The following is a 14,214-nucleotide window of genomic DNA, read 5'->3' as shown; positions in this document are numbered from 1 at the left end:
TTGTCCTGATCTCCAGTTTTGCAGCCAAAATAAAGGTGATAGGCTTTCTTAACCATAGTGGTTATACTGCGCTTTTGTGATGCAAAAGTCACTTCACCACAAACATAGCAGAAGTTATCTGCACTGTCCACACAAGTACGAGGCATCTCTGCTCACTTTGGCTAAACAGAAATGTGTCCCTTTGCAAATCAAACACTGACAAATAAGAGAGCACGACACTGTATGATTTCTAGAGCTGATATAGGGCAATTTGTTCAGCAGAGTGATGTAAGCTTCGTTATGATTGCATCATCCATGACTTCTAGGAATAACATGATGCAATTCATATCATGTATGACGCAATACCAGCTTCAGATTGCATCATTCATTGTTTTGCCTAAAAAGCAAGTACTGTCCAAACCCAGTCATAGATTTATTCATAGATCCAGTCAAAGATGTATTTTAGTCATTTCTGGTTTAAATTGAGATCCCTTCCCTTTATAACTCACTTATCCTCCGCCATTCCCAAGTCAAGGGTCGTATATACTGACCCAATAGCATATCTTGAAAACTAGAGCCAATCAACAATTTTAAGCATCATTTTCGTTCTCAGTGACCCAGAATTAGTAAAGTTTGACTACATTTATTTCAGAAGCATTTTGGCTGTAGAGCAGTGTAACACTCCAGAGCAGATGCAGTAGCACTGCAGAACTGAAACAGACTAGTTGGGATATCTGACTCTTTATTCTGGTTGCCATTTTCACTTTTTGCTGCTGTCTTGCATTCTTGCTCTAGTGGTTTTGATGGAAAATATGTGTAAGTTCTTTGTGCCAGCCAGCAGAGGGCGCATTGTAACCAGTCCTGCCTTCCCTGCCATCCTTAACCACTAAAGTACAAACACTTTCAGTTAGGCCGACCTACAATTTAGGAAGTCTATTTCTACTTCTACTACCAGATCGGTCATAGAAGCTCAGGGGAATTGACAAGGGAACTGAACTTAATACACCCTTGTTCTCAGTCTTCATTAATTCTGCTGAAAGAGGGTTTAGGTTTATCACAACAATACACATCTTTACAGGTATATTATAGGTTAGGTCTGACAGTAAGTTCTTGATTTTAGCTCTGCGGAAATCCAGATGTACTTTAGAAGCCAAGCACTGAAAAAATAAGTGTAACCTCTAAAAGTGACCCATTACACCACATTACATGTAAATTAGCAAATGGCCTTAATTATTTTTCCTTCTATTTGTGGTGTAAAGTAAAAATGGACTCAAGCCTCCAAGCTCAAAAAGGGAGTTAGATATACTCCAGTGTTTGGGGGGAGGAGGGGTGAGAAAAGAGAGAGAAATTCAGCGATCAAGACCGCCAGCAACATATGCAACACGAATGGGTTAAAGTATGAGGGCAAAGGAACCTGCTAAAATACAAACTCATTCTGTTAGGTTGGATTTCCATCTCCCACCATGTTTTCAGCTTACACTTATGTCACAGCTACAGTCAAGGCAGTGGCCCAATTGTCATAATCAGAGCAGTTTTCATAATTCTTGACTACTGGTGCATTATTGTAATTATTCTTCCTTTATCAAAGTTTCAGTTTGGGCCCATATCTAGTTAGAAGAACCCACAGGAACTTTCCTCATAGAATGGACCAAGAGGCTAAGGACCTGACTCAAACCCTTTTGAAGGAGAGTAATTTTACTCACATGACTAGTTGCACCGAATAAATTTATTCAGAGTAAAAGTTACTCATACATATTTGTAATGATCCCCACCACAGGTAACAAACAGGCCCTTCATATACTGCATCCAGCCTTATGCTAAATATGTAATGGAGCAAAGGAAATTCTCACTTTAGGTGGAAATTGTATGGCTGCAGAACTAACAGCTTGGCAACACTGCAACATGCAATTAGCGTTTAAAGTGATCTAATTTATTTAAAAAAAATAAATGTGGAAACTTTTGCAATTTACTTCAATGCTTCCCCAAATGCAATAACCCGTTTAATACTGATGTTAAAAAGGAAATCAGGGACAGGGACATTTCAGTACATTCCTTTCTCAAACCAGAGCAAGTTAAAATGACAGGAAATGCCCAACAGCACAAAATGCTGAAATAAATCTGGCTCTAAGGGCTCCTATTTGCTCTCTCGCTAAAAGACTGGAATCAATTTTACTTATGTTTGTTATTGAATTCAGGCATAAAATTCTTGAACCATTTTAGTGCTGTGCCCCCCAAGAATGCCTAGGGACTTAAAAAAACGAAGCCAGACTAAGCAAAGTGAATATGGCGTGTTCTGCAACATGCCCTTAGGCTCAGAGAGAGACCGTTCAGGGCAGCTCATTGTATGCATGGAGCAGGCAAGGAGTTATGATTTTTGTTTGTTTGTTTTACTTGAAAGAGTAAGAGATATTGGCACAATTAATTACACTTACTACCTATCACCTTGTCATCCTGTGTTTAATTCAGGATAAGGCCACAGGATACAGGAAGTCACATCCTCACATTCCATCTCAATTACATTAAAACAATGTAATATCAGGCTATTAAGACGGAGACCCCGTCCTAATAGCACCCACCATCACCAGATAAAGAAACAGATCTTAAGATGGTTAAAGAAAACTTAGTTTGATAGCATCCTGTCTGGCAAGAAATCACTTATCAATAGTTGTGGTCCCCATTTCCCTATTGTTTGTCTGTATGACCTCTGTCTGGTTCTTTGATTGTTTCTGTCTGTTACATAATTTTGCTAGGTGTAAATTAAGTAAGTTGGTGAGGTATAATTGGGTAGAGAACGTTGTTAGGATTGGTTAGTAAAATTTTAGTAAAATAATTGGTCATGGTATAGCTAAGCAGGACTCAAGTTTCACTATATAAACTGGGGTCCAAGAAGGAGACCAGCAGAGAAGGAACAGAAGAATAATAAGAAGGAAAGACCTGGAAGAACTCACCTCCAAGAGCCTAAGATCAGAGCAGTTCAAAATCCTCTGCATGACCGTGACCAGAATCCAGATGAGACTGACCTTGCCTAGCCAACAGGGAAAGTTCGCCTGCTTGATCAGGATTGGTGAGCACAGCATAGGCTTAGCATGTGTATTCTGCTTGATAATTGTCAGTAAATAGAGGATAAGAGTATTACTGTGTAAGGCTCTTCCACTGGTAAAAGATCCTGCAAACCCACAGAAAATTACGCCCTGAGCCCTAGGAATTGGGTAAGTGTGGGTACTTAAATTGACAGGGTTACGCCTGAGCCCTAGGGGTAAAGGTGGGTGCCCTAGAGAGAGAGAGAGAGTGTGTGTGTGTATATATATATATATAACAGAGAATTTTGTGCGGGTAACAGTTTGTTCTATCAGGTCTGGCTCCCCCCACTGTCACCACAGAACCTTTGGGATTCTTCAAGATCCAGACTGGGGACATCCTCCCCTTCCTCGCCAAAGATCACCCACGGATCACTATCAGTGCTGAGATCGGCATCTGTCCTGCAGTCAGGACAGAGGCTCTGGGACCAGGGCCTACTGGCCACCAATGCCTTATCTGTGTGTCCTGTGGCCTCCTTGGAATCCGTGGGACGCGCCTTGGTCCCTGAGGTCCTGCTCTTTGACCAGTTTCACAGCAAGATCACCAGTCTGTTCCCTGTGCTCCTACGGGGCTCTTCTGTCCAGATCCTGTGGAACAAAACAGGATCCCTTGTTGACACAACAAACTGCCTCCTTGTATCATGCTGGAATCTTCCTCTCCCTTGGTGCCTGAGGACTTCAAGGTATATCAGGACCTCCTGAAGCGCATGGCTGCTACATTGGGTATCCAGTCAGAATTCCTCCAGGAGAATATGCATAAGCTCCTGGATATTCTCCAAGCATCAGCTCCAGGGAGAGTAGCCGTCTGAATAGATAAGGCTCTCCTGGAGCCTGAAAAGGCCTTCTGATAGACTCCTACTTTTTTTCCTCTACAGCAAAGCATTTGGAGAAATGATATTCATTCCCACACAAGAGTTTGATGGTTTCTACTCCCACCGGGCCCCTTACTCTCAGGTGGAGACTGCAGCAAATGACAGGGCTCAGCTGGGAAGGTATATATCTACAACCAAAGACAGAGTCCAAGAGGACAAACTTGATGGGGAGAAAGATTTATACTGTCTCTTCCCTGCAGATGTGCATCACAAACCAACAAGCATTGCTCTCCAAACATGACTTTGTTAATTCATGGTCATGTCTAAGTTCATGGACAAGTTGCCAGAAGCCTCCAGGGAAGAATTCAGAGCATTCATTTCAGCAGGCTGTTTGTCCAGAATTGCCTGTAATGAAGTTTTAGCCACCACAGTGGATGCCTTGGCCAGGATTATGGCATCGGCTGCAACCATCAAGAGGGTTTTATGGCTACAGAACTCAGGCGTTGCATCCAATGTGCAACAGACCATTGAGGGTTTACCATTTGATGGCTGGGTTTTGTTTTCAGAAAAGAACAAGGAAACCATGCAATTGTTTAAAGACTCCAGAACGACTCTGCGTGCTTTGGGAGTATATATTTCAGCCATGAGGCGACGTCCCTATATGTGGTCAGAAGCCGCAACAAGACCGCTTACAAATTCCACTCTACAAATTCAAGTGCGTTGCTGACAATTGAACGATTCAGGAGATTTGCTGTGTGTTGGGACAGACATACTCAAGCACAGACTGGGTGTGCCTGAGGTTGTTAGGTCATATGGCTGCATGCACACAGGGAATCCAATATGCCAGGCTACACCTTTTTTCTCTTCAAACGTGGCTGAAGTCGCTCTATCGTCTGCACCATCATCCCCTGGACAGACTGGTCTATCTTCCTCTGCCAATCCTGAATTCCTTACAGGGCTGGCTGTAACGTGTGCCAGGGCAATCCCTCTGCTCAGTCTCCACTGACCAGAACTATTGTCATTGATGTCTCCTTAATAGGTTGGGCAGTGCATCTGGAGTCACAGAAGGTTGAAGGCCTGTGGTCAGAACAGCAAGCTTCTCTACCGATCAGTGTCCTGGAGCTTCATGCCATCTACAATGCTTTTCAGACCGTTCAAGATCACATCAAGGCCTTAGCAGTTCTCATACTCACCAACAATATCACCGCAATGTATTATGTGAACAGGCAGGGGAAGCACACTCCAACATGCTTTGTCAGGAGGCAATCAGGTTCTGGCAGTTTTGCATCAGGGGAACCTTTCCCTCATGGCTGATCACTTGCACGGGATCTACAATCACCTGCTGGATCACCTCGGCAGGAATTTCTCCTTTCTTAAGCCCAGCATCCTGTGGTCCATCTTTGCAGTTTGGGGCATCCTGACAATCAACCTGTGTGCTATGAGCAAAAACAAGAAATGCCAGCTGTTGCGGGTCTCAGTCTAGCCTCCTTGGCCAACGCTTTTCACTTGAGCTGGGAAACAGCACTCTTGTACGCCTTTTCTCCTATTCCGATCATGGACTGTGTCATGCTTATTGCTCCAACGTGGCCGAGAGAACGTTGGATTTCTGACCTCCTCACACTACTGATCCGGCCTCCCGTATTCCTTCCTCTTCACCCCAACCTCCTGACTTGCATCACGGTCAGGTTTTGCTCCCAACATCCCTGCATCTCACAGTGTGGATGCTGCATGGTTAGATGAGGAAGAGACGACCTGGCAAGTCTTGCTTAACAGTAGGAAGCCCTCCACCAGGGCAGCCTATGTGGCCAAGTGGAAGCAGTTCACAGTATGGGCGATAGCTGGGGGAGTTCAACCAACACGGGCTTGTATCCAGGACATCTTGGAGTATCTGATACACCTTCAATCTTCTGGCCTCATGCTGAGTTCATTGAAAGTCTACCTGGCAGCAATTTTGGAATTTCATCCACTTATCCATGGGAAGTGGGTGCTTTCAAACCCCATGGGAGTGAGGTTCTTGAAAGGAGTCATTCATCTCCACTCATCGGTTACAGAGCTGGTTACTTTGTGGGACCTTAAAACTGTTTTAGCAGCTCTTATGGGACCTGCATTCAAGCCTTTGGCAACTTCTTCTTTCTCCCTTCTATGTCAGCAAATGGCCTTCCTTGTGGCGATAATATCTGCCAGGAGAGCGTGCGAGTTGCAGGCTTTGATGGAAGAGCCTCCTTACATTGATTTTCCAAAGATAAAGTGACCCTGCGGCTGCACCCTAAGTTTTTATCTAAGGTAGTTTCCCAGTTTCATTTGAACCAAGTTATATATTTACCGGTGTTCTCCCTTAAGATGCATTCAATGCCAGAGGAGCACCGTCTCCACATTTTGTAAGTCAGGCGATGTCTAGTATTTTATCTGGACAGAACTAAACCTTTCTGTTCTTCACTGCATCTGTTTGTTTTATATGAGGACCAAATGAAGCAGTCTCTCCACAGTCAATCTCCAGGTGGGATAACTTCCTATATCACAACAGATATGAAGTAGTCCACAAATGGTATGAGCTCATTCCACAAGAGCTCAGGCGACGTCAATGGCATATCTAAATGACACTCCTATATTGGACATTTGCAGGGAAGCCAGTTGATCCTTTGAGCATACTTCTGCAAACCATTGTGTCATTACAGCATTGTGTCCAGATCAGATGCAAACTTTGGGAAGGCAACACTGCAGTCCTTCCTAAAATAGACACCTCCTGCAAATACTGCTTTCAAGTCACCTACATAAAATACGTGGCTGTATCTACTCGAAGAAGAAAAAACGGTTAGCCACCTGTAACTGCTGCTGTTCAAGACGCGATGCAGACGTGCATTCCACTACCACCCACCATCCCCTCTGCATCAGAGTCTGAACTTCTAACATTTGGTGTGAAGGAACTGAAGGGGTCAGAACAGTGGCACCTTTATATGACCAAGGAAGGGGCTAAGGCCTCAGAGCGTGAGTGCAGTTGCCCCTATGGGCACTGCTAGGCAAAGTTCTCCAGTTCCAGTGCCTGGGGTACATGTCTGCATCATATCTAGAAGAACAACAGTTAGAGGTAGGTAACCGTTTTTTATTCTTTCATTTCTAAAAATGGATGATCTTTTAGCTATTGGTCAACAGACCTGGTCAAATTAGTTAGTTGCATATGTTTGCTTTGCCAGGGTTAGACAAAATAGCTTGAAGAGTCTTTGGGAATCACTATTTCAGATCCTCCACCCTCTACACTCCAGGCCCCATGCTGTAGACATTTTGGAGTCCATTGACGATTCCTGAATAAGGATGCTTTTATTATGTTATTAACCAATTGTAGTTGATAAAGTAATAATACTTGGTCATTTTGCTGTGATATTACTTATAACATTGGATACAGAAATTATAAGTGAGATTAATGCATGCAGTGACTTACAAGCATTCCATAAAGTCTAAACACATTCTTTAATTCTAATACCTATTTTCACACTACTAAGGCACGGGTGAAGCAGAGTGGTTCCAGCTATGTGTGTGTCATTGTTCAGGTGAGACCTAGGGCCTTGGCACCTGGTCTGCCAGAGTCACAGCCTTCCGCCATTGTAACCACGTGGGGTAAAATTTTCAGAAGCAGCTAAGTGACATAGGAGCTTCTGAAAAATGTGTCCATGATACAGAATACATCTCGCCTACAGTTTTAAAAGCAGAAAAAAATTCATGGCTAAAAATCAAATAAACAGGGTTCTCCACTTAAAACCTCAGCTTTTCCTAAATATATTTTTTCAATGTTTTTTGTTTACATGAACTTGACTCTTCCAGTATACCCCATGCTGCACATGCTTAAAAAAATAAACACACCAGAGACTCCACCCAGCATTAAGTCTTTTAGGAGTGACTTGACTTCCTATTTATTTTCACTATTAAAATTTTTCTAATACAATATTTACAGAATACATTGTATTGTTTTCACATAGGATTAAAATCTTTTGATAATCTTGTAGATGAGAAAAAAAGATCAAACTTCTAAAATAGTTAAGTGTCCCACAAACCATTTTTTTCCTTTTTAATGTATATTTTAAATGTTTTGTATGCAGAAGTACAAGCATTAGCCAAGTTTGATGGAGACATACTATCAAATATCATTTTAAGGGAGTGATGACAAAACCATATGTTCACTAGCAGCTACTGAGCTCTACTTGCTCTATACATACTTCACATGGAAACCGAACAAACATCTTTTCAACCCTAGCCCACTGATGAAGTCAGTAGGTGGCTGATGTTCTTTCTAGAGCTGTTCCAGGAAGGCACAAAACTGATTCTGATTCATTCCATACATCAGATAAACACCCAACTCTGTCTGAAAATGTATATTAATAATTTTAGCAGAAATTGGTTCCATTTCATGGCAAGAAATATACTAAAATTGCTGAAGTTGCTCAGCCAAATATTACGCACGCCTTGATAAGTAACACACACCACCAAGACATACTTTCAAGATGACTTTAAAAGGCATCGTTCATGGAAATATCTATTCACCGAACTCAGTCATACTAACCCAGAACAATATTGAATTAAGGTTTCTGTATTTCAGGTGCTTTTATTTAGCATTATAAACTACCAAGTTGAGAGTAATTGTATACTGTTCAATAAGAAAGTGAAGAATTTTATCATGAAAATCTGTACAAGTAAAATTTCTAATATGCACCACACATTACTATGGTTTTGCTTGAGAAAAAAGTAGAGTCATTGGAACCGACATAGTTGCTAAAAAGTGTATGACTATAAAAGACTAGTTTTTAGTGAAGGACAAATAAAATATTCTTCACTTTTAAATAGCAGCCACCCAAAAGCAGTAAAGTATATTTGGGAGATATTAGTATCCCTAGTTTTTTGGCATCCATTCTCTCTCCTGTTTGCTGCTTTATGGCACTTCCCTGCAGAGGTCTCGGAAGAAAAGGGAGAAAAGATTCTCTCTCCCTCCAGCTTCCTTCCTTGAGGACCAGAGATGGCCCCCTTATTGTGCCTCTCCCTTGTGATCCAGGAGTAAAGATACCTTCTTGGTATAACCCCTTCCCAGGCCCTCACGGCAGTGAACCCCCATCCTCTGGGGTCGAGGCACTAGGTCAAGAATATTGGTTCTGTCACCTCTGTCCACCTCTCCCTACCAATCTACCCTGCTCCCATGGACTTCTGTTCTTTCCAGGAAGCTCATTTGTCTTCCATTTGGAATGCAGCTGAAGTTAACATGGCCACTTGTTTTGACAATACACATAGCATTGTCAAAACATTGTAATTGTGCATCTCCAACCGTTTGTTAGCACAGCTCTTGGAGTTCTGTTTACGGGTTACATAATGCTGCAGTTCCAGCTTGTGGAATGGGTACTGCTTTTCAGGACGGCCTCATCCTGGGTCTCCAGTTCTGTATGTGTACTTCTCCAGCACTGTCATTGCCCCCACAGTTGATAACGTATCACCACTATGTGCAAGTGGATAAGTATATTTGCAGATGTGTATGTGCAAAGGGTTAATAATAGTTGGGAGGGGGTTGAGAGGGAGAGGGTTCGGTTCTTTTTGGTTTTATGAAGGTGTTTAGACTCCGTAAAATTTTCTTCATTAGTTAAACTTGAAAGAAGGTCAGGAATCACCCAGGATAGGTACAAACTTTGTAATAATTCCTAATCAGAGCCTTTTGGCTAAGAGTTTCTTTGATTTTAAAAATGTTTAAGAAAGTCTCAGTAACAGCAACCCATGCAAGGTTATAATCTCCACCCAAGCCTGTTTAAGGAGATTGGGGGAGCTCCTAAGTGTGAGTCCCAGGGGCAGAGGTATCTTTAAACAAATTCCAGGGTAGTATTAGGAGGCGGAATAACTACTACAGAGTTTGTATTATGAACCCTGCCAGAGAAAAAACAAGCTGTGTAAAAAAGTAATAATCAAGGCTCATGAGCTAAGAACTCTGCAGGGTTCCAACTTTAAATGTAAGCTCCTTTTAATAATCAACACTTTCTCCCTAAAAAATCCAGCATTAGCTCAAGGCACCTGTCTTCACCAAGACCAATCTATTACTGCAAAATTTGGAATTTCTAGGCCAGCTGTTTTAGAAATGTGACTTTTGACCAAACCAAGTTAGGAAAAATGTCTCAAAAGCAAAGGACTCCTTGACTTTTGAACTCTTCTATCTCACAAATACCTTGTCCAGTTTGCCTCAGACTTTCCTATGGGGCAGAGGGGGAATTTACCCAGGGATAAGATTGGTTTTGTTTTGGTAAAGGCTGGGATTGAGGAGGATGGTTTAAGTATACTCCAAAATACAGTCAGGTTTATAATGGAGGAGAAAGGAATCTATGATCATTTTCAAATTTAAGTGAATTGTTCACTGTGACAAACTATTAACTCAAGATACACATTGAAAATACTGAAGTATCACTGTGCAGCAATCTCTGTAGTTGAATCGAGGATGACGTGAAGGTATTCTGAATGGGTTCACGTCCAACATACTTCAACAACAAAAAGCTTGAGCAAAATGTGAGGCATTGAAGGGGAGGTATAATTGGAAAAGTGAAGGGCTCATTTAGGATCTGCGAATCCTTATTTGTAAGAGCAGTAACCAAGGCAATATACATCCCAAAGTATAGGGATTAAATGTTAGTTGTTAATTTGTTTTAAAATCAATCCTATGTTATGATTTTCACGTGGCAAGGATTAGATTACAATATACATTTCTCCTTTCCCCATCTCAAGACTGGGTCTTGCCCTAATGATTCCCCAAGTGCACACTCAGTTAAAAATAAATAAATAAATAAAAATAAATAACACTGACTTACAGCTTCTGATTTGGGAGGCACCGGAGGTGGAGGTAGGGAAACATCTGAAGATTTTGTTGCTGCTGCTAGAGTTCCAGGTATAGGAAGAGATGCAGTACCGCCCTTTGACCGGAAAGAACTTCTGTAATTATCACATTTGGTTTTTTCACTTAGTGAGCGAGTAAGAGGCTGATCGTTGGGCTTCCCAGATTCTTGGTCCAGCCACAGTTCTTCATAAGGGAGTTCTGGTTTTCCAGGTAGAAACATTGATTCTTCACTAACTTCAGGAAAAAGGTAGTCACTGCTACTATCACCAGAGTCCTGGTACTGAAGAGCATCATGAGAAAACAGGGCCCACTCGCTACACAAATCTCTGCACCCATGAAGGTTCACTTCACTATTTCCATGCAAGTTGTTTCCATAAACGCAAACTGAGAGACGGTGAAAGGACTGCGTTAGTTCATCCCGGGCATAGCTGAGAGAATTGGGCACATGATTGTGCCCAGTGCATCGACTTTTCTTAGGGCTCTTACAATCTTCATTCCAGTCAGTTTTCACATCTCGCACTGCTCGGGAATATTCATCTATGTCAAACTGTTCCTGGCAGATATTAAACCAGTGCTGGACCAAGGTTTCATGCCACAGCTCCCCCTTCACAAGACTCTCTGGGAGGCTAAACTTTGGAAGAGTCAAGTGCAAGGGAAAATGCATTGGAATAACTTTGTTACCACGCAGCACACAACAAACCACCACAGTCTTGGTTTGAATGTTGACAAACTTGTATCTATGCCCTTCGCGGATAAAATGCAGGTCATAAGGGTTTCTTGGTGTGGGGCTTGGCACAGTTACATTAACAGGCAACCTTGTTTTTTCTACTATATTGCGAATTGTGTGCTCACCTTCTTGCATCTGTAGCTCCAGTGGACTGCGGGTGCTAAATCTGCCCTTGCACTGGAAAGGAAGGCTAATGCTTTCATTGGTCCTATGGTTCATGCAGATGAGACACGGCATTTTGCCTCTGCCTAGCTTGCTGATGGAATTAAGTTTCCCAATTTTCTTGAAGATGGTGTTGAGTCGTGATTTTTCCTTGGACGTTTTTGCATAAAGGATTTCCGCTTGTCCCATTAAAGTGAGTTCATCCCCAGTGCTGAGGGTGATATTATAAACCTCTGTGTCTTCATTGCATTCACCCGAAGCCACCTGCAATACAAATATAAACAAATAAAAATATTTCTCCCTGCACAGTGAAGACAGCACCTGAATTCATACCAAGTCTATTTAGGTGGGATTGGATAGTAGGATGGGAGATTACATCTCGAAAGAAACTGTAAATTAATTTATTTTAATAACTTTAATAGAGTCAAACAAGAATTTTATCATGAAAATCTGTACAAGTAAAATTTCTAATATGCACCACACATTACTATGGTTTTGCTTGAGAAAAAAGTAGAGTCATCTGGAACCGACATAGTTGCTAAAAAGAGTATGACTATAAAAGACTAGTTTTTAGTGAAGGACAAATAAAATATTCTTCACTTTTAAATAGCAGCCATCCAAAAGCAGTAAAGTATATTTGGGAGATATTAGTATCCCTAGTTTTTTGGCATCCATTCTCTCTCCTGTTTGCTGCTTTATGGCACTTCCCTGCAGAGGTCTCGGAAGAAAAGGGAGAAAAGATTCTCTCTCCCTCCAGCTTCCTTCCTTGAGGACCAGAGATGGCCCCCTTATTGTGCCTCTCCCTTGTGATCCAGGAGTAAAGATACCTTCTTGGTATAACCCCTTCCCAGGCCCTCACGGCAGTGAACCCCCATCCTCTGGGGTCAAGGCACTAGGTCAAGAATATTGGTTCTGTCACCTCTGTCCACCTCTCCCTACCAGACCCTAGGCTTCCTCCTTGGTTTTACCTAGATTGTGATTTGATTGTTTATATAACAAATGTATGGTCACGTTTCCTACTATGGAAATTGTACTAGACGGTAAAAAGATGCCCAGGCTTGGTTGTTCTACGGTTATTACCTCAAGACTACTGAACTCTAGATCCTCTCTCTCTCTAGACAGCCACTCCTATCTGCCTTATATTTGGGTGTCGTAAAAAACACCTTCCCCAGTTAAGTAACAGAACTCAGCTCGCCTTTTCTCAGCAGGATCAACACCTGTATGCAGAGTATGGTGTTTCAGGCAGACCTTGCCATCCTGTTACAGGCACCTGCTGTACAGTGTAGTACAGAGTATTAGTGGCTGGGCATGTTGAGCAGGGATTTCATTTGTAGATTTTTTTAAACTACGTAAAAATTGTTTTCTCCACCCAAAGAACATCCTGTTTATGTGCAGAGTAAAGCCCTAATTCCGTGCTTCAAAATCTGACACGGTTAACAAATAGCCGCCACATAAATTATTAAGACAGCTTACTAACCAATTTTGTTGTCTCAGTCTCTTAAATAAATGAGAAATGCTGTAAGTAATTGCCCTTCCCTATGGAAGTTGTGATTTGCAATTTGTCCGTATTTGTGAAAATGTGATAGACTTCTGTGAGTCTTTCACAGCAAGTATGAACAGGGCAGTCAACGCAAGTGCTTTGGTATGTTCAGCATGGCTGCTTAGCATTTCAGCTTCAGTGTTTCCTGAGAGGAAGTTATTCAAGTTCTGCATTATCTAAACAACACTAATCAGTCTAATCCAGGAAACTACCAAGGTTTTATTGTACATAACACCCATTCACAACTTACGCTAGTGGTCAGGCAACATTCAGAAACACTGATATATATAAAAGGAAAACATTCAGTCTTCTGCTGATAACATTTTCATCAAGCTCATTCCAATTTGCTCTTCAAGACCAGTACACAGGAAGTTACATTCAGGATTTGGTTACTGGATGTCATTTTGGAATTGGAATTGGTGGGAGTTGAGGAAACTCAGCACACACTGTGCATACCACACTGACTTTCTTAAAGAGTCATCTTCTGCAAGAACATTCACTTCCATGGAAGTGCAAGTGTATGTGTATTGTTTTGAAGAGGTAGGGCACATAATGCAAAATTTAAGACTTGAGAGGTAGCTGTATTTTCTAACTGCACTTTTTTTTTTAAAGGGCACCAGAGGGAGTAAAGGGAAGAGCAAGGGAGGTATTATAAAATCTATGATTGCTGAGTTGCTGCTTTGACAACTTGTAGTTCCCTAGAGATCTACAACAATCCAGAACAGCAGGAAACGTTTAGCCAGATATTAAGCTTCTAAGGTGATTAACACCATGGCTTCACAATGAAGAGTGCAGTTCATGGGTCTGCTGAGGTGAATGCTAGTTATCAGTGATGACAGATTCTTTTCTTACAGAAAAAGAAAAGCAGCATTTAAAATAAATAATAGTGAACTGATTAATAAATAGGACAAGTCAAATTTAATTTTGTTTTCAACCCAGACTCTTAGCAGAGAGTTCTATAACTTTACTGCATAAATTCACCTGGTGATGATTTAGGAAATGAAGCTAAATTTTACTAATGACATAAGTGTTAAAACAATAGAAAAGTATTGCCAGGGTTCCAGTCTGGT

The 14,214-nt window shown here is 41.6% G+C and overlaps 1 protein-coding gene across 2 annotated transcripts in view; it reads right to left on the bottom strand.

Moving 5' to 3' along the window:
• GAREM1 (GRB2 associated regulator of MAPK1 subtype 1) overlaps positions 1-14,214 on the bottom strand; it is a 141,537-nt gene that overhangs the window by 13,047 nt on the left and 114,276 nt on the right. For both annotated transcript variants that reach the window (XM_065399323.1, XM_065399324.1), the window contains exon 4: positions 10,690-11,868. In XM_065399323.1, the coding sequence (XP_065255395.1) occupies positions 10,690-11,868 (1,179 nt within the window). The remainder of the gene's footprint in view (positions 1-10,689; positions 11,869-14,214) is intronic.

Source organism: Emys orbicularis, chromosome 2 (assembly GCF_028017835.1).
Source record: "Emys orbicularis isolate rEmyOrb1 chromosome 2, rEmyOrb1.hap1, whole genome shotgun sequence".
Lineage (NCBI taxonomy): Eukaryota > Metazoa > Chordata > Testudines > Emydidae > Emys > Emys orbicularis.
The sequence above is the reverse complement of the archived record's forward strand: the minus strand, read 5'-3'. Positions and strand labels throughout refer to the sequence as shown.